The sequence below is a fragment of the Canis lupus genome, chromosome 17 (assembly GCF_011100685.1).
Source record: "Canis lupus familiaris isolate Mischka breed German Shepherd chromosome 17, alternate assembly UU_Cfam_GSD_1.0, whole genome shotgun sequence".
Classification (NCBI taxonomy): domain Eukaryota; kingdom Metazoa; phylum Chordata; class Mammalia; order Carnivora; family Canidae; genus Canis; species Canis lupus.
The window spans coordinates 51,804,881-51,825,373 of NC_049238.1; the positions used below are offsets into that span (position 1 = coordinate 51,804,881).

The following is a 20,493-nucleotide window of genomic DNA, read 5'->3' on the forward strand; positions in this document are numbered from 1 at the left end:
ACAAAGAAAGAGCATTGTTTACTAAATCTCCTTTCTCCGAACTTCTAAATGGCTATAAATTTAAAACATTTCGTGTACACTCAGCACATATTTTGTCACATGAAATCCAAGATTCCTGCTTAATACTTTTTAAGTAATTTAAAGTTAACTAGTATGTCTAGAATTCCAATAAAAAAGCATACCTGAAGACTTACTGAGTTTGGCTCCGGATGTCTTGGCTTGTCCAGTTTTGGCTAAAAAGAAAAATACATTAATGACACATTACAAACATATCATTAGGAAAGAGCTAACCCAGCAATGACTGAAAAAAAACATCCTTATACTTGTCTTTGTATGGTTATGGAACTGCCTAAGTAAATTCTGAGACATGTAGTTGCTGAGACAAAAGAAAATATTTGAAATTTAACAATATTAAATTGTCCTGCATGAAAACTCTATCAATTGATATTCCCATCAATAGACAGGAGAGTGGGGCTTCCCATTTCCACACATAGTAGATAAGTCAAGTTATTAATCACTCTAATCTGAAATGGAAACTGGTATGAGTTATTTCTTTAATTAGGAGTAAAGTTGCATTGATTTTCTTTTTTTCTTTTTTTTTGATTTTCACATGCTTAATTACACACTATCTTCGACATCTGTTTTCTTAATATTTGTCAATTTATTATCTTTTCAGTTGTTGAGGTTTTTCTTATTTGAGGACTTTATATATTAAGAAAACTCATCTGTATCACATAGGTAACAATTTTTTAAAAACAGTTATGCAAAATATGCATGTAAAAATATTTATGAAATCAAATATCCTCCTGATAGGATGTCTTCACTCTGAAATTGAAAACAAAAAAACTCGCCACATTTTCTTTCAGTACTTTTATTTACCACCTTATGTATCACGATCCATCTGTGATTTACTTTGCCATTAAAGTACTTTTTTCCTTTTACAAAGGGACTAGTCAATTCAATGAATAATTGATCTTTTCCTTGCTAATTTAAAATATTACCATGATTTATTGATGTTGCATTGTTCTAGGAACTACCTCTGGAATCTCTCTGCTCTACTAATCTTTTTGTCTATTTGTGCAAATACATAAAACTATTGGGAATCTTTACCTATGTAATTTTAGTATCTGTTACTGTTAGTCCTAATTAGTCTTCCTTTGCAGAATTTTCCTATGTTAATTTTGTATGTTTAAGCTTTATAATCAACTTATTTAGTTTAAAAATCTTATTATTTTTGTCAACTTACTATGAATTTAAAACATCTTACTGGGATTTTTATTGGATTCGTAACATTTATCTAATATAAGAAAAAAAAAGGCATACTGGGGCAGTTAAGCAGGGGAGCCTGCCTCTCCCCTCGGCTTATGCAAACTTGCTTTCATAAACAAACAAACAAATAAATAAATAAATCTTTTTTAAAAAGGAGACACATAATGGTGAGCTTTCTATCAAAGAGTGAGCTGTTTTCTCACATAGCATTTTATGTCTTTCAGTAATATTTAAATTTTTTTTCATAGCTTTTACCCTTTTTATTACTGTAAATGGAATATTTTATTAGATTACATGTATGGTTATTCTTTCTACATAAAAAAGCAACTGAAACCCTATATTAATTTAGAAAATTAAGGTGGCTAATTAGCAAGCACTTCACTAGACTCTCTTGGGTGTTCCATCATACACACACATTTGCAAATAATAATGAATCATACTTTCCAATTTTTATGCTCCTGACTTGCACCGACTGGTGGTTATTAGTTTTAGGACAATATTTATGTTATTTCACAGAATTAACATAATTTTTGTTACGTGAAACTGCTCCATAGTTTTATTATGACAACTTTATCAGCATTTCAAAACATTTATCTTTTTATTTTGAGATAACTGTAAATTCACAAGGAGTTGTAAGAAATAATAGGGAGAAATCCCATCCCTTCACCCGATATCCCCCAATGGTAATATTTTGCATAATTATGTACTAAATTACAAACAGAAAACTGACATTAATACAATCTACTAACATTTCCCTAGTTCTACACACACTCATTAATGTGTGTTTAGTGCCATGAAATTGTACCATAATGTGTAGATTACTGTGATCATGGATCACAATACAGCCAGTTCCCTCACAAGGATCCTTCCTACTACCCACTTACAGCAATAGCCACCTACCTCCCCTCCTCTTCAACCCAACAACCACTAATCTATTCTCTCTCTCTTGAACTTTATCATTTCAATAGTGCTGTATAAATAAAAGCTCTAATATATAATTTTTTGAGATTGATTTTTTTCATTCAGTGTAATTCCTCTGCAATCCATCCGAGTATTACATCTATCAATAATTTGTTCCTTTTTACTGCCAAGTTGTATTCCATACTACAAATATATCACACAGTTTAACCATTCACCCACTGAAGGACATTTGCCTTGCTCCTAGTTTTTGGTTATTACAAATAAAGATGCTAACAACATTCATGCACAGGTTTTTGTCTGGACAGGTTTTGTGCAAAAGTAATTCATCCATCTAGGATAAATGCCCAAAGAGCATAATTGCTGGGTCCTATGGTAAAGCACATGCTTAGTTTTGTAAAAACTGTAATACTTAGGGCACTGGCTGGCTCAGTCAGTAGAGCATGCAATTCTTGACCCTGGTTGGAGTTGTGAGTCTGAGCCCCACGATGAGTGTACAGATTACCTAAGTAAACTAAAACAACAACAACAACAACAAAAAACCACCCTGCAATATTATTTTCTGCACCATTTTAAATTCCTAACATCAATGTACAAGTTTCTCCACATCTTCAATAGCTTTTGGTGTTACTATTTTCTTGGTTTATCCTCTGACAGGCATAGTGTCTGTCAGCATTTGATGTCCATATTAACCTGCTTCTTCCTGTTTCCCTTCTCTCCATCCCCATTTTTAAAGAAAATTTTCCTTTCCTCTGAATACCATGAAATAGCTAAAATAGAACTAGATTTATTTAAAGATTTGATGGAACTCAAATGTGGAAACTGGGCAGAATGCTTTACTTGGGGAAATAAAGGACTTAGCATTAAAAGTCTGTGTTTTGGTTTGTCTCTTTGTTTGTTCATCTGTTTTGTTCCCTAAAAGAAAGTTATTTTTATCTGGAAACTGAAAAATATAAAAAATAAGATACATTTACTTTATTTTTTTAAATTATCTTTTAAAGATTTTATTTATTTACTCATGAAACACAGAGAGAGAGAAGCAGAGACACAGGCAGAGGGAGAAGCAGGCTCCCCGCAAGGAGCCCCATGTGGAACTCAGTATCAGATCCCGGGATCATGCCCTGCGCCGAAGACAGACGCTCAACCACTGAGCCACCCAGGCATCCCCCAAGATACATTTACTTAAAAGAAAGAGAAAAGAAAAGAGAAGAGAGAGGAGAGGGAGGGGAGGGGAGGGGAGGGGAGGGGAGGGGAGGGAAGAGAAAAGAGAACCAATAAAATGTTAAGAAAAAAATCATTAAATTAAGGATGACAAATCAGAAAATTTTGGCTGTTTCCCCATGGGTTCAGTTACAACAATACAGTTTGAGTGTCCCCTGTATTTTAACTCCTACAAATATTTATTCATTAACCCTTATACTATATTACATATTAAGGAATGGGAAAATAAAACGACAAATATTCCCTTACCGAGCCAAATAAAAGAGATAGAATTATTAAATTACTAATATCAGGGCACCTGGGTGGCTCAGTGGTTGAGCATCTGCCTTTGGCTCAGGTCATGTTTTTGGGGTCCTGGGATCGAGTCTTACTTTAGGCTCCCTGCAGGAAGTCTGCTTCTCCCTTTGCCCATGTCTCTGCCTCTTTCTTTGTGTCTCTCATGAATAAATAAAATCTTTAAAATAAACAAACAAACAACTAATACCAAATGACTCAATGTATTCAGTATTACTAGAAGGGAACTGGAGGCTTCTAATGCCCAGGTAAGTCAGGGAAGGTATCACGGAGAAGTTCTATCTGAGGTGGGCCTTAAAAAATAATCCAGAATTTGCTCCAACTCCACCCCAAAAAAGTAGTCTTAAATGGCTTCCTATCCACAGTACCTTGTACAAGGCCTGGTACCTACTAAGTAGGTACACAGTAAGTGCTTACTAAAGTAACTGGAATTCAGAGAATCCCAAACAAATGGACAGCATAAATAAAGGTGACAAGGAAGTAAAAAGTAACCTGGGACAAAGGGTAAAGGGTCATTTATTCAATGTTAAATAATCTGGACTTTCTCCTGCGAGTCACTAGAAGTGGAATGATCAGACCTGCTTTAAAGAGATCTCAGGGCAATGGTATGAATAATGAAGCAGAGTGGAATAAAAATATGGTCAAGAGGCCATCTTCAAAATTCAAATATGAATCAATTAAAATAGTTACAAGTGTGATGAAGCAAAGTCAAAAGACATAGCTTGAGCCAGACTCAAGAGAGAACTAGTTTGAATCAGCCACTGGTTGGATGAAAAGAGGAAAGATGTTATTTAAGCTTGAACTAGGTGGTGTAGAAGAGAAGAGACAGGGAGACGATTACTCATAATTCTACATTGGATGATGAATGGTGACTGTCAAATGACATAAAAAAATGAGAGGAACAAACTCAAGGGGGTAGAGGTTTATGTATATACACGAGATGTCACTGGTCCTTAAAGCTGTACAAAGAAAAAAATTAGGAAGAAAAGTATGACATAAGAGGAACAGACATTTAGGGAAACCATTATAGGGAGATAAAAGAGCAATCAAAGGAGATTTAGAACAAGTTTTCGTAGTTTAATAGATGAAATGCTTTGAAATCATACAGTTTTAGATCTGAATCCTAACTCTTCCATGTGACCCCAAATAAGTCACTTAACTTTGAGTAAATTATTAATCTCTGAATCTGTTTTCTCATCTATAAAATGAGAAGGCAATTTGAAAGATTAAGGAAGGTAACATAAATTGCCTCGTATTAATTAGCGCAACCAATGGCAAGTTTCTTTCCCTTGTTTTTTGTCTTCTGGCATAGATTATACCCGTTAGTAGACTCTTCTTCTATTTAACAAATCATTATTTTATTCTAAACAGTAAGTTCAAACTCCAAACTAACCCTGGATCTCCTTCACCCTGTCACAACATTTTTCACTTTATAAAACATAGTATTTAGTATATATCATCTATTACCTCAAGTTAGTATATAAGCTACACGGAAATAGAGACAGTGGCTACTGGTTCACTGATATATCCTTTTTTTTTAAAAAAAATATTTTATTTATTTATTCATGACAGACAGAGAGAGAGAGGCGAAGGGAGAAGCAGGCTCCATGCAGGGATCCTGACATGGGACTCGATCCCGGGTCTCCAGGATCACACCCCAGGCTGAGGGGGCCCTAAACCGCTGGGCCACCGGGGCTGCCTCACTGATATATCCTAACACGTTAAAAAGTATCCCCAATTATGAGCATATAGTAGATGCTCAGTTTTGTTTTTTTTTTAAATTAGTGATGGGTAATGGTTCTAAAGTTTTCCATTCTGATCAAATTATACTTTTGCTTCCTTCATGTATTTCTCTTCATCCTTTCTGATTTGTGCTTACAATTAAAGTTCTCTTTAAAATTATCTAATCAGGGATGCCTGGGCACCTCAGTGATTGACTGTTTGACTCTTGGTTTCAGTTCAGGTCGTGATCTCAGGGTCATGGGATGGAGCCCCGTGTCGGGCTCCGCACTCTCAGTGTGGAATCCATTTCAGACTCCCTTGCCCTCTGCCCTTCCGTGTTCTTGCTCAGTCTCTCCCTCTCTAAAATAAATAAATGAATAAAAACTGCCCTAATTAACTTATCATGCACCCTCATGAGACTTTCTCAATCCTATTTACAGGCTCCTGTCTTTCTACATTTCTATTAGAAGGGAGAGTATACTTGACTTGAAGCATTTCTCCCTCTACTCATTGTTTTTTTTTTTTTTTAATTTTTTTTTAATTTTTATTTATTTATGATAGGCACACAGTGAGAGAGAGAGAGAGGCAGAGACACAGGCAGAGGGAGAAGCAGGCTCCATGCACCGGGAGCCTGACGTGGGATTTGATCCTGGGTCTCCAGGATCGCGCCCTGGGCCAAAGGCAGGCGCTAAACCGCTGCGCCACCCAGGGATCCCTACTCATTGCTTTTATTATGTTAGGACCAGTCCCAAAATTTAGACCTTAAACTTAAAAAATTTCCAAAGTATCCCACTTCTTTCAACACCAGGTGATTGGCTGACCTAAAGGATATCTCCAACAGGTAAGTCTATGATACATGAAATTTAGCAATGTTGAAATCAGAGTTCAAGGTTTTTCTCAAAGAAATCACTGCATCGGGTAGGCCTGGTGGCTCAGAGGTTTAGCACCGCCTACAGCCCAGGGCGTGATCCTGGAGACCTGGGATCAAGTCCCAGTCGGACTCCCTGCATGGAGCCTGCTTCTCCCTCTGCCTGTGTCTCTGCCTCTCTCTCTCTATGTCTATCATGAATAAATAAATACATCTGAAAGAAAGAAAGAAAGAAAGAAAGAAAGAAAGAAAGAAGAGAGAGAGAGAGAGAGAGAGAGAAAGAAAGAAAGAAAGAAAGAAAGAAAGAAAGAAAGAAAGAAAGAAAGAAAGAAATTCAGAACACACTATATACCTTTCTAAAAGAAAACATACAAAACAATTTAACTTTCTAAATTTTATAAACTTTCTAGTTTATATCTACTTTATTTTAGCTTTTCTGTCTCATCCTTCATTATCAAGCAACTTATTCTTACTAAACTCAAAAGAGGGTTTGTTGTGGCAGTGACTTCTTTCCAACCCCAAACAGATGGAGAAAACTCAGTTTATTAAAACTGTATGCAAAATTCACTTAGCTAATTCATAATAAAGACCTGCAATGTTTTCCTGAGTATAAAGAAACAACTTTAACACTTGAGTGTAGTAACACTGCCTTCTGTTTGGTCTTTTTAGTTTACCTTTTGGCTCTCAGCAAACTTCCAAAATCAAAGGAGACCAAACAAGCAATCTTAACATATCTTTGTGTTGTATCTTATTGGTAGGGGCTGAAAGGAGATACTACAAAATTAACCTAAACAGCTATTACCTATGGAACTATGATAGGTATTTTATAGACACTATCTCTTTGAACCTTTATATATTAGCTACTAACCACTAGCTTAATATAGGGACCAATCTGGGTTCCTTCTACAAATACACAATAAATAGTTTTCCTACCATCATCTTGTAAGAAGTTTCTAGTAAACTGACAAAATATACTTCTTTGGAGGAGTATTAAAAGTAACAACTTACGGGCAGAAGCTGAAGTCACAGTTTCAACACCTTTGGAAGCGTCTATATCTTTTCTATTTAAAAGAAGAAAAAATTTAGCAAAGATTGAAAGTCTAAGTTCTAAAACTTCTGAAGATGAAAAGCTTAATCTAAAAAAGTTTAGAGGCGCCTAACTGGTTCAGCAGGTAGGGCATGTGACTCCTCATCTCAGGGTCATGAGTTCAAGCCCCATGTTGGGCATAGAGCTTACTTAAATTAAAAATTTTAAAAATAAAGTTAAGGCAATTCAATTTGAACAATGTCTCATTTAAACTGGAGTCAGAAAAAAAAAAGAAAAAAATAAACTGGAGTCAGGGTAATAAAATATATTAAAAATGCAGTTGCACAAAAGTTTTAAAATTTGAATTCACATGCACATTCATTCTCAGATATGAAATCATGCGTTACTCACTTTAAAGCAGATGCAGATATTTTCTTTGAATCTGATGTCTTTTTCTTCATCTCTTTGTTCTGTGAAAGAAAAAGATTTTGAAAAAGAAAAACTTAAGTTTCTTCCCCAATTATCCAAGGCAATTTAGAAAATACACACAAGCAAAAAGATATACAACAAAAAACATAGATATTATGATATTCAGATCAATTTAACAAATATCTACTGAATGTTCACTAATTGTCAAGCAGAATTTTAGGCACTGGAGAGTAGTAAATAAAACAAAATTCTTAATGAGTTTACCTTCAAGGGTTAAGGAAAGAAAGACCACAAGGAAATTAAAAATATATACATATCATATGGGTTAGCAACAAGAGCTGTGGAGAAAAGTAACAGAGAAGGGAAACAACTGTTCCTGTTTGGGAATGAGGAGCTATGCAACTTTCAAAAAGTTTGTTACACAAGTCTACTGAAAAGATAACATATGAGCAAACACCTACAGGAAAGAAGAGAGCAAGCCATTCCCTGCGTTGACAGCACTCCAGACAGAAGGAACAGGAACTGTAAGACTTTTGAGATCCAAGCCTATTAGATGGTTTATGAAGTATAAAGGATGTAAAAACTTGAAATGAAAAAAAAAGAAAGAAGAATAAAGGATGCTTGGGGTTGGAAGTAGAGATGGAAAGAGGTACATGGTGGTTTAGGGGCAGACTGTGGGTGGAATGTGTGGTGTGAACTCTTATAAGCCACTGTTGAGTACTGGCTTTTCCTCGGAGTGTGATGAAAAGCTGAAACTATGAACGGCAAAATCAATCTGCTTCTATGTTAAGAACAGAGTCTGAGTGGGTGAAAAGGTAAGGACAGAGGTAGAGACTGTTATAAGGCTACAGTAATAGCCAAAACAAAAGACAGTGGTGGACTGGACCAGGATGACAGCAATTAGATACTGAAGTGTCACTGCATTATTTGAAATGTTTTTGTAAGAGAGTGGTAAGAAAATGTAGATCAATGGTAAAAGAGAATTAATGAATTACAAAGAATTTATCTCTCTTCCATTACACTAAGACTAGACTACTCCTTTTTATACTTACACCGTTTGTGCCTGAATTATTAGAGGTTGCCCCTGTATAACTATAAAATTTAAAGTCTTCAACAGTATTAAAGTGGTGTCCTCTTTCTCGAATTTCAGTGATTTGCAGACTGGGTCTCCTGAATATACCCACCATGTCTTTCCTCTTCATCACGAGAAAACTATTAAGTTCCAAGAAGAGTGAGAGCACATCTGTCTGTTCATCACTCTATCTTCTGCAGATATCACAATGCCTTATAACAGATTTTTAAGAAACAGTTTTTCAATTAAAATGAAATTAGGGAAGCCCGGGTGGCTTGGCGGTTTAGCACCACCTTCAGTCCAGGGTGTGATCCTGGAAACCTGAGATCGAGTCCCACGTCAGGCTCCCTGCATGGAGCCTGCTTCTCCCTCTGCCTCTGTCTCTGCCTCTTTTCTCTCTCTCTGTGCCTCTCTCTCTCTCTGCCTCTTTCTCTCTGTCTCTCATGAATAAATAAATAAAATCTTTAAAAAAATGAAATTAAACTGTCGTCTGAATTTTGATTTTATCTTTGGTTTTATTGCCTTGTTACTTTTTCTATAATGCTCAAACCCTAATAACGGTTTCTCAGCATTGTTTTTCATTTCTATGCAATCTTCTTGGATATTAGCTAACTGCTTACTCTGGGTTTTAGATGTAATATTACTATGAATCTTTCTAAAAATACTAAACTAGGGCAGCCCGCAGGGGCTCAGCGGTTTAGCGCTGCCTTCAGCCTGGGGCCTCATCCTGGAGACCTAGGAGCGAGTCCCACGTCAGGCTCCCGCATGGAGCCTGCTTCTCCCTCTGCCTGTGTCTCTGTGTCTGAGTGTCTCTCATAAATAAATAAAATCTTTAAAAATAAATAAACAAACCAAACTAAAAATTTCAAAGTATTGTTTTCATTTAGTTTTTGCAGAGTTAGGCTACAGCACTACTTCAGAGCTGCAATGAAAAATCTGATACTTTTTTCTAGAGAAAGTACTCCTGTTCCATTAAAGAAAATTCTAGGAGTATGGACCACTGTCCATTTCTGCGAAAAAAAAAAAAAAAAATGCCTGCTTTCATCAGATTCTTGGTAGTGGTAGCCCAAAAATGGTTAAGAATCAGTACTAAGAACTGAGGTCTACATTGGCTTATAATTAAAGACAAGGTAATTGAATTTGTTAAAGTTGTGCCAATTCATATTTTAATCCAGTTTTATTTATTTATTTTTTATTTTTAAAGATTTTATTTATTCATTCATGAGAGACACAGAGAGAGAAAGAGAGAGGCAGAGACACAGGCAGAGGGAGAAGCAGGCTCCATGCAGGGAGCCCGATGTGGGGATTGATCCTGGGACTCCAGGATCACGCCCTGGGCCAAAGGCAGGCTCCAAACGCTGAGCCACCCACGGATTCCTTAATCCAGTTTTAAATACAGGGATGTAGGCAATTTTCATCTTTTCTGTAACATTTCTTCATTGAATCGAAGAAGTAGCAAAATGGAGCAGATATTCTTTGAATCACAGCCAGAGTCAAAGGCAGTCCTAACACAAAATATCAAATGTGGACGAAAACTTTTTTCTTGGTCTGACTATTCGTGTCAAAATTAAGATCTGGACCAAGAAAGCTGTAGCAATGCCCTTCTTCCTGGTTTGGGCTCCAAGTCTGTTTTAGTTTGCTCTTGGAAAAGAGTTGATGTCTTCCCCTGTAATAACAGGCTAAGAAGGTTATCTATACATTTCCAATCTGAAACATCCATAGCTGGAGTTCTCTATGGGATCTCCTCCAGTCAGTCCCTAGGAAGGCTGCTCAATTACAACAGAGTCATGAGTTAGCCTCATTCAAACTATATTTAGTTGAAGAATACCAATATTTTTGACACAAAGATGGCATGTTTTCTAATTTATAGTGCTGATAGCTTCCCCTATTTGTTACTATGAAAATCAGAATAGTAAATATAGGTGGGCTCTTCTTGGACTTGTTACAACCATACCAACCTTATCAAAATGTTATCAAAGAGAATTATTTTAATCTTACTGAAATATTCTAATAACCTAGATGTATCCTTAATCTACCTGTTTTCCCAGATTAAACTTTTTAATATTAAAGAAGACTTTCTCCTCTGTTCTCAAAATTTAATGATCAGCCAGGTCTTGCTTGAGAGTTAACTCGTTTAAGCTATTTCTCCTTCCTATTCTCAAGTTTACTAATCTACCTGAAACCATTACTATTATTATAAGAGGCTGGTTGGCTAGATGAATCTTCTAAACAAACTTCAGTAGTTTTTTCCTCTTTTCCCCTTTAATCACTCTGCTAAGCTTTCCTCCTCTTCTTCAATCATTTGCCTAATTTATTATACAGATCACTCCCAAATGAATTTATCTAATCCATCCACTTTCCGTCACAGCTCTGTTCAAAACATTGAATAACACTGAACGGTCTACAGGATAAACTTTACATTCTTAAATATATAATTCAATTCAATTCTTGCTTCTCCCTAACCTTCTCTGCAACTAGAGGAGTAACGTGTCACTGTTCTGGTAAATCATATGTCAGTAAAAGTTGCTCATTCTTCCATTAAAAAAAAAAGAAAAAATTCAAAACAAATAAAACCTAAAGAAACCTTCTTTTTGCTTTTGGTTTTTATTCCTTTTTTTCTGCTTGGAAAATAAATTTTATGGATTACCATAAAATTCATTTTTCAAATCAGGACAATGAAAATAAATATATGGTATGTAACAGATGTAAACTAGGATCATGGGTTACTCTAGCAGTAACTAATCAGAAAACATAAACAAAATAAAACATATAGATCCTTTATGGACTAGCAATTTAAGTAATATTTATGATATATACAAATAAATAGAATAAATAAACTTAACATCCCCTCCAAAATGTACTCATGGAAACATTACTAAAAACCATTATGAAAAGACACTATATGAAGTCTACATAGAGACAAGCCATGCTTCTGAAGAGAAAGAATAAGTATTGTAAATCATCCATACAAATGCAATACAGTATCAGGAGTAAATGTTCAAGATTAACCAAAATATTTTTTTTGTTGTTAAAAAGATTTCATATTTATTTATTTTAAGAGAGAGAGAAAGAATGTGCGTGCATACGTGAGAATGAGCAGGGTGAGAAGCAGATGCGGAGGGAGAGGGATGGGGAAAACATTACAAGCAGACTCTGTGCTGAGTACAGAGCTGAACATGGGTCTTGATCTCAGGTCCCTGAGATCAGGGCCTGAGCCAGAAACCAAGAGTTGGATGCTTAACCAACTGAGTCACAAATAGGCACCCCAAATAAATTTTATTTTTCCAAATTAATTTTAAGTAAAGAACAAAGAAAAAGGATTCTATCAGAAAGATAGGCAATTATGTAAAGTTACAGTAATATATAATAACTGATATCACACAGTATTGAAACAGAAATAAACGGATTGATCTAACAACAGTATGAAAAGATCTACGTGTGCAGGGTAATTTATACACATAACGATGGTTTTTGAAATCAGTGAGGAAGAACCAATTAGGTATAAATGGTGTTGGGCTAGTTTGCTATCCATTTTGGAAATAGTATTAATCCCAATAACACCTTAACCACAACTTATAGATTAAAGTAATAATGAAATCACATCTTTTCTGGCACTGGTATAAAGGGAAATTCTAAAACAAGACAAAACACAAAAAGCAGAAGCCATTAAGAGGGGGGAAAATCAACTTGAGTACATTGAAATTAAAAATTTTATATAAAAAAAATTTATATAAATGATATACTGGAAGAAAATACTTCTCAGAGATAATACAAAATTAGTATCAAAATCATGAGCACCTTCAAATGAAATTTCTTAAAAAGACAACCCAATAGAAAGATGGGGAAAGATATACACAACTCATTAAAACAGTAGTAACTAATAATTAAGTATGAAGTTTAATAATAATCAGGAAAACACAAATTAAAGGTCAATACCATATTTTACACATTGCATTTTAAAACTGCAAATATTAAGACGTGGGTAACACAGAAACACTAGTATTCTCATTATTATCAGACAAAATTATTATAGCTACTTAATGGGAGACCTGATATTACTTATTCCTATATAACCTATCACCCAGCAATTCCACTAGATATCACCTTAAAAACAGTACCATAAATGTATAAGAAAGGCCTGTAAAAGCCATATGCAAGGAAGTTAACTAAAGTCCTGTTCTATTAGTGAAAAATTAGAAATAACCTAAATATAAAATCCACAAGGAACTGTTAAAATAACTGTGGTATATTTATACAAAGTGATACCACACAGAAATTAAGAGGAATGAGGAAAATCTATATGTACTAACATTTAGATCTCCAAATCAAATTGCTGACTGAAAAGTACAAAGCCCCTATAAAGTAGATATTCTTCAGCAAATATAATAATTACATGAAAAGAACACTCATACCCAAAGCAAAACTGCAAGTACTTCTTAAAAAAAGCAAAACGTCTATAGACATTATCAATGGATATATAAACTAAAGTGTAAGAAATGATCTAGAAAGACTAAATTTATAAACAGTAATATCTTTAAGGAAGCAAGGGCCCAAAAGAATATATACGCTCTATAATCCTATTTCTTTAAAGTTCAAAACAGGCAAAACTCAATTATGATATCAGAAATCAAACGGGGGTTACTTTTGGGCAGAAGGAAGAGTGTAAGGATTCAGAAGAGGTATACAAGGGGCTTTCCAGGATGTTATCAATGCTATTAGCTTGTGAACTAGGTACAGGTTTCACAGATGTTTCTAATTTTATTAAGTATTTTCTCCTAGTCTATTGCTTGCCATTTAACACTATTTATAGTGCTATTTCTGTAAATATAAAGTCATTAATTTCAATATATTTCAATCTGTTGAGTGAACATTTATGTTCTATGCATTCTTCTGTATGTATCACTTTAAAAAGTCAAACCAACCAAAAGCAATGAAACATGTATGATCTAAAACCCAGTTTACCTGTGATTTTTTCTTTCCTGGAACACATACTTTCACACTTTTTCCTTTTATCTGAAGAGGTGTTGTTTCAATGTACTTCATGACTGCAGTAACTGCCTCTCTAAATTCCATTTCCAAGTAAGCCTAAATAAAATGTATTCAATTTTTAGTAAAAAATCTAACTCAAAATTCTCTGCATGACTTAGTACTTTTTGTCAAACATGAAACTATGAAATACCTCCAATCCTGGTTGCTTTTACTTCTCATTTTGTTCAGCTAAAGTGTCATTTAATCTCTAAGGTGTTTTTACACATGAAATGGATATTTAACCTTATAGAATTTCTATACCATTGCCAACGTAAGAAGAGAAAGATAGGTCCATGGCAGCTCATGGAACAATGAGATATAGGAAGGCAGGGCTCCCGGAATAAATGGAGATCTGGTCTAACTGCTGTAAGTCTGATGTTTTTAAGGCTTCTTGCAATAAAAAATACTACTAACTATATTCCCCTGTTTTGTCTCACAATTTTATGTTCTGCTTAGTCTGGAGTTGTTCATAATTGTGATGAACTTTATTGTGTGAGTTATAGGACTATAACCCACAGGTGAAAAATACTGTATAACAACATCATTTTTTTAGTATAATTTTACCAGTGTACTAAAGCAATGGAAAGCAAGCTATAACCTGCCATCTGTTTTAGCAAAGTTTTTTGAACACAGTCCTACCCATTCATTTGTATATTATTTATGGCTGCCTTTGTGCTACAATGGCAGAATTGAATAGCTGCTGCAATCCTATGGCATACAAAGCCTAAAATATTTACTATCTGGCCCTTTACAGAAAAAGTATGCCAATTCCTGTTCTAAAGAATATAAAATGGTATTTGGGAACCCTGTTCACTGGAATCTAAGCACTTACAACATTAACTCTCAATTAACAATTATATATGTAGTAAAAGCTGCTAAAAGATCTTTATAAAGTAATAACCAGACTTTATAATGTAGTAACTTTGTATGTATTTTTGGAACAGAGTGAATGACTCACTTCTTTTCTATATGGAACAATGAGGACATCATTAACTTTTCCAAATGGTTGAAATATTTTTCTAATATCTTCTTCAGTACAGCCATCCTCTGGTAATTCAGATACAAGAAGAACTGAACCATAATGTAAAGACTGGTCTTTCCGAATCTATTTTTGAATGAAAGAAAATTTAAACCAAATTAAGCCATCAAGTACAACAATAAATCCCAATATAATTTCTTCTACCATTAACCTAAGTCCTTTAAAGACTTTTCTAAATATTTTAGCACAATTTAAAAGAAAAATTTAAATGTCAAGGTAGTAAAAAATATGTTTTATATATTACCACCTAAAAGCTTATAGGTTACTCAATCACAGATGCTCTTTTCTGTTTAGAAGCATTTTGTAACAAACAAGACCTATGGAATGTTCCAAAACTGCTGTAGAATATTTTTCTACATGAATCTACATGGCCAATCATTAAGGAGGATGAAACTATAGTTTTGTTCACTTTGTGTTTTAATAGCTGAAACGGTATCTAGATAGGTTTAGCATTTTTAAAAGATTCATATATAATATGTATAAAATCTGAATATCAAATTTATCACCTATATTTAAAACTGACTTTAAAAAAACTTAAAAAGGGGGATCCCTGGGTGGCGCAGCGGTTTGGCGCCTGCCTTTGGCCCAGGGCGCGATCCTGGAGACCCAGGATCGAATCCCACGTCGGGCTCCCAGTGCATGGAGCCTGCTTCTCCCTCTGCCTGTGTCTCTGCCTCTCTCTCTCTCTCTGTGTGACTATCATAAATAAATAAAAAATTAAAAAAAACAAAACAAAACTTAAAAAGTTCCACTGTCACCATCTAGAAGTCTTGAAACAAAATGAAAAGAACACTATAGATAAATTTAGCCTCTTCAAATTTTTCCCTGTACTAAAAATTCTTCCTAACACTCTTCAAAATGGTGTAATTACAGGTTGATTATTTTAAGTGCATCCTTCTAAATATAACCTCTTTAAAGGCAAGGAATTAGAATTGTTGAAAATATTTAGACAATGTTACGAGTAATGTATACCCAAATACCTGAAGACTTGTTAATATCACATAACCATCTGACAATCTGGCTTAACACTGGCAATTACTCTAACATTTGTTCTCCGGATGCTTCATATACTATTTACTGTATCAGTAATGTAATTAATATATACAATACTACACCACTTTTTTAACTAGCAGGTTACAGTCAAAATACACCAATAAATCAGTACCAGAAAATAGGCTATTCTACACTGGGCAACAGAGTTTTTGACTTCTGAACTGTACTGCAAAAAAGTAAAAAAATAGGCTAAAAATGATCAATTCTCGGTAGAGACTTATACAGCTTACTGACAAAAGATTACAAAAGCTCATTAATGTGATTATACTCACTTCCCCTACCAGATATCAAAATTCATCACAACCACCTCTTGTGTGGTTAGCTTAAAATACCCAACCATCAAAATGTTCTCACTTTTGATACATCAAATGCCAAACCTCTAGGATTTGTAAGCTACAAGATTTGGAATTAATGGGCTTTTACTAAATTCATAGGAGCAACCAATAAAATATTCTGTATCAACATGGTTTAGTAAGTCATGATTTTAAACTTTTGAAATATGAAAAAAAAGAAATATGAAAATAAAAAATCCAAACAACTTTTCTGTATCAAAATGACACAAGTATCTACATGCACTAACAAATTAAAAGACTACTAACCTTACGCTGGAGAGAAACTGCTTTTTCAGACACTGGTTTACATTCTGGTAAGGTGTCATCTTCAATATTCTTGGCTTTGTAACGAGTACAATGTCCCACTAAACTTGAATCACTCTTTATAGAGTTTGTAGATTTAACTGATGGCTTCAATCCACTGCTAGTTTTAGGCTTCTGTGCTGGTGAGTGTCCTTTATCAACTATTTCAAGATGTTTCTGTTTATTGAATTCTGAAACATGCCCAGATCGTTGTACTACATCTTCGAATGCTTTTTTTCTATCTAGTAAAAAGGACATAAAAACAACTTCAACTGAAAAGAATGTATGATGAACACCACCATCACATCACATTATTTAAAAAAACAAACAAAAAACAAAAAACTCAACTGCCCAAGTATTTATCACACAGAGCTGCTGTCAGACCAGACAGGAAGCAAATAAACATAAAACAATTCTTAATCTTCAATTCTTCACTCATGAGCTAATCTTACACCAGTAGTCCTCAAACTTTTGATTTCAATATCCCTCCTCACTTTTAAAAATTAAGGATTCCAGGGACACCTTGGTGGCTCAGTGGTTGAGCGTCTGCCTTCGGCTCAGGGCGTGATCCCGGGATCCGGGATCGAGTCCCATATCGGGCTCCTTGCAGGAAAACTGCTTCTCCCTCTGCCTGGGTCTCTGCCCCTCTCTCTCTCTCTCTCTCTCTCTCTCTCTCTCTCTCTCTCGCTGGGTCTCTCATGAATAAATAAATCTTAAAAAAAAAAAATCTTAAAAAAGAATTCATATTTCTTTTTTTTCCTGAGGGCTCCAAAGAGTTTTTGTGTTAAATTTATCAGTATCTACTATATAAGAAATTGAAATAGAATTTTAAAAATACTTAATTCATTTAATAATAATAAATTCATGTGTTAGCATAAAATAACATTTTTATGAAAAACCATTTTAATTCCCAAAAGAAACAAGAAATTAGATGAGTGGCACCACAACACTTTCCCACACACTTTCATGTTGGGCTTAAAACCTGAATTCTCGGGCGGCCTGGGTGGCTCAGTGGTTGAGGGGGGCTGCCTTTGGCTCAGGGAGTAGTCCTGGGGGCCCAGGATCGAGTCCCATATCGGGCTCCCTGCATAGATCCTGCTTCTCCCTCTGCCTGTGTCTCTGCCTCTCTCTCTCTCTCATGAATAAATCCTGGGGGCCCAGGATCGAGTCCCATATCGGGCTCCCTGCATAGATCCTGCCTCTCTCTCTCTCTCATGAATAAATAAAATCTTAAAACAAAACAAAACAAAAAACCCCTGAATTCTCATCTCTGCTTTGGCATCCAATCTGATGGATACATTGTTTCACTGAAATGTACAAAGAAAATCCAGCTTCACAGATAGTTGGAAAAGGAAAGACCTTGAAGACCTCTAAATAGATCTGAGGACACATAAATGAGCTATTTCTAGAAATGTCACTGAACCAGTATTAAGACACAGGTTGAAAACATGAGAAATTTCAAAAAACTTTAATTCATGGGCAAACTAAGATGCTGACATATCCATTGTTTTTAAATTTGATTTTGGGTAGACAGATACCCACACTTCTTTTGACACTTAATAAAAGGAAGGAGAATGGACCAGAGGTTGGGATGTGGGTCAATTTCATATAGAAATTCTAAAAAAAATATATATATATATATAAAAGAAATTCTAAAATATAATAAATAGAATATTTCATCTCTATCTTATTAAAAGAGCTAGGAAAAATAGCTCAAAATGTCAACTTTTGTTAAATCTTGACAATAGCATATAAGTCATGATTTCAAACTTATTAAAGATATAGAAATAAAGAAATTCAAACAAAACCTAAAAAACTTAGTCAAAATAAGTAGATTTATTATTAGCTATATTGTCTATTAATATTCATGACCATAAGTGTACCTGATGATCTAACTGATCTTCGTGATGTCTTTTCAGGGCTAACTGATCGATAACATTTTGGACTACCTCTAAATGGATTTCTCATTCGATATGGTGAACGAGATCTGGATCTGTATCGAGAAATGAAACGATGGCAAATTCTTGGACTTCGACTTCTTGGTCTATATATATAACGTATTGGGCTTCGAGATCGACGGAATCTGTGACTTGAGCTTGATCTCCTAGAACGTCTAGGACTGGGGGAATGAGACCGTCTTCTTGGAGTTTCATTTTCTTTTCTATTGCCTTCATTTCTATAAAGAAAGGGAGGAATCACAAGATTCAGCAATTTAACGTAAATTTAACTTATGTTAAATGACAGAAGTTCCTTCTTAATAACAGACTATAAACACTACCAAACTCTGATACCGTGTATTTAAAACAAAAACCTGTTTGTTATGATGCAATTCACCCTTATAGATGAATAAGAAACAATCAGAACAGATGCTCAGCCCTCTAGTTGCCTGGATCCCTGTTTTGCTATATACAGAAGAATATGTTCCCCATCAATCTCCTGGGCTTCTCCTGTACCACTATGTAGCCAACTATATATTGAAAAGTATTAAGTTAGGGACACCTGAGTGGCTCAGTGGTTGAGCGTGTCTGCCTTTGGCTCAGGGCATGATCCTGGGATCGAGTTCCGCATCACGCTCCTCAGAGAGAGCCTGCTTCTCCCCCTGCCTAGGTCTCTGCCTCTCTCTCTGTGTCTCTCATGAATAAATAAATAAAATCTTAAAATAAAGTATTAAGTTATATAAAAAATTTAAGAAACATTTACATAAACAAATGCTTTTCAACAATTTTTTCCTGAGAGATTATGCCATCTACAAATACTTCTTTGACTGCTGTACTTGCATATACACACGTTAAACAGGGACCTCCTAGGGAATACAAACCTTAACAAAACCATTCCCAGCCTTCAAGGCATTTATAACGTAAGACCACAAACATAAAACAATAACAAAAACATCAATTATCTTCAGAAAAGACTAAACAAAAAAAATATAGAAGTTTAGAGACAAGCTATCACATTTAAGCTGGGATAGTTAAAGAAAGATTCATAAAGATTGTTGCATTTATTTGCTGTTTAAAAGTAAAAATTATCAGGGACACCAGAGTGGCTCAGCAGTTGAGCGTCTGCCTTTGGCTCAGGGCGTGATCCTGGAGTCCTGGGATTGGGATAAGTCCCACATCGGGCTCCCTGCAGGGAGCCTGCTTCTCCCTCTGCCTGTGTCTCTGCCTCTCTCTGTCTCTCTAATGAATAAAATCTTTCAAAAATAAACAAATAAATAAATGTAAAAATGATCAAAATAGGAACTCAATTAAAAACAATTTATCTTTCAAAAAAAAAAAAGGTACCTGTTTACTCTTAAAAGAAAATCAGGTCTCAACAATCACTATTCAAAAGAATTACCTTCTTGATGGAAGGATCTCAGGATTCCAATCGGGATACCTATTTTGAGAATAAATCGTGTTAACGAACAGTTAAAATGAGATTACAATTCTCAATCTTTCCTGCAATGCATCAGGAGGACTGTTCAAAACCAAAGTTGACATAGTAATTTATTAGTATATTAAAATATGAAAATTTTCTTGAAAGTATGGTTTTTGAGTGTCTAATTCAATAAATAAAGCATTATTCTAGTAGGCAATTCAAGGAAAAGAAACACATTCCCAGTATTTTATAAAGACTTCAAAGTTTATTTAAGTAAAATAGGCAATATACATACAAGTGTTAAGAGGCACAGAACAGGGACATGACACACAAGCGTAAACAGGGGTTAAAAGACAAAGACAGTTCATGCACTTTGCAGAATTCCAGAATGTAACGTGTGTGGTGCCCTTTACACTATACCATGCGGTCCTTGAAGAGACATATCTGGTGGAAGAAATCAGGGGAGAATTTGCAGAAAAAGGCTGCTTTTCAGGTAGCACTTAAAATGGTCTACTGTAGGCATGAATTAGGCTAGGTTTCATGCAGTGGTGATACATAAAA

At 34.9% G+C, this 20,493-nt stretch overlaps 1 protein-coding gene across 8 annotated transcripts in view; it reads right to left on the reverse strand.

Moving 5' to 3' along the window:
* ZNF638 (zinc finger protein 638) overlaps positions 1 to 20,493 on the reverse strand; it is an 81,117-nt gene that overhangs the window by 34,322 nt on the left and 26,302 nt on the right. For 6 of the 8 annotated variants that reach the window (XM_038561784.1, XM_038561788.1, XM_038561781.1 and 3 more), the window contains 8 exons: positions 19,912 to 19,950; positions 18,459 to 18,751; positions 16,540 to 16,817; positions 14,807 to 14,953; positions 13,783 to 13,905; positions 7,731 to 7,789; positions 7,301 to 7,353; positions 183 to 233 (listed from right to left, as the gene is read on the reverse strand). In XM_038561784.1, coding sequence (XP_038417712.1) covers positions 183 to 233; positions 7,301 to 7,353; positions 7,731 to 7,789; positions 13,783 to 13,905; positions 14,807 to 14,953; positions 16,540 to 16,817; positions 18,459 to 18,751; positions 19,912 to 19,950 — 1,043 coding nt within the window. The remainder of the gene's footprint in view (positions 1 to 182; positions 234 to 7,300; positions 7,354 to 7,730; positions 7,790 to 13,782; positions 13,906 to 14,806; positions 14,954 to 16,539; positions 16,818 to 18,458; positions 18,752 to 19,911; positions 19,951 to 20,493) is intronic. The other 2 variants (XM_038561785.1, XM_038561786.1) reach the window with 2 other exon arrangements.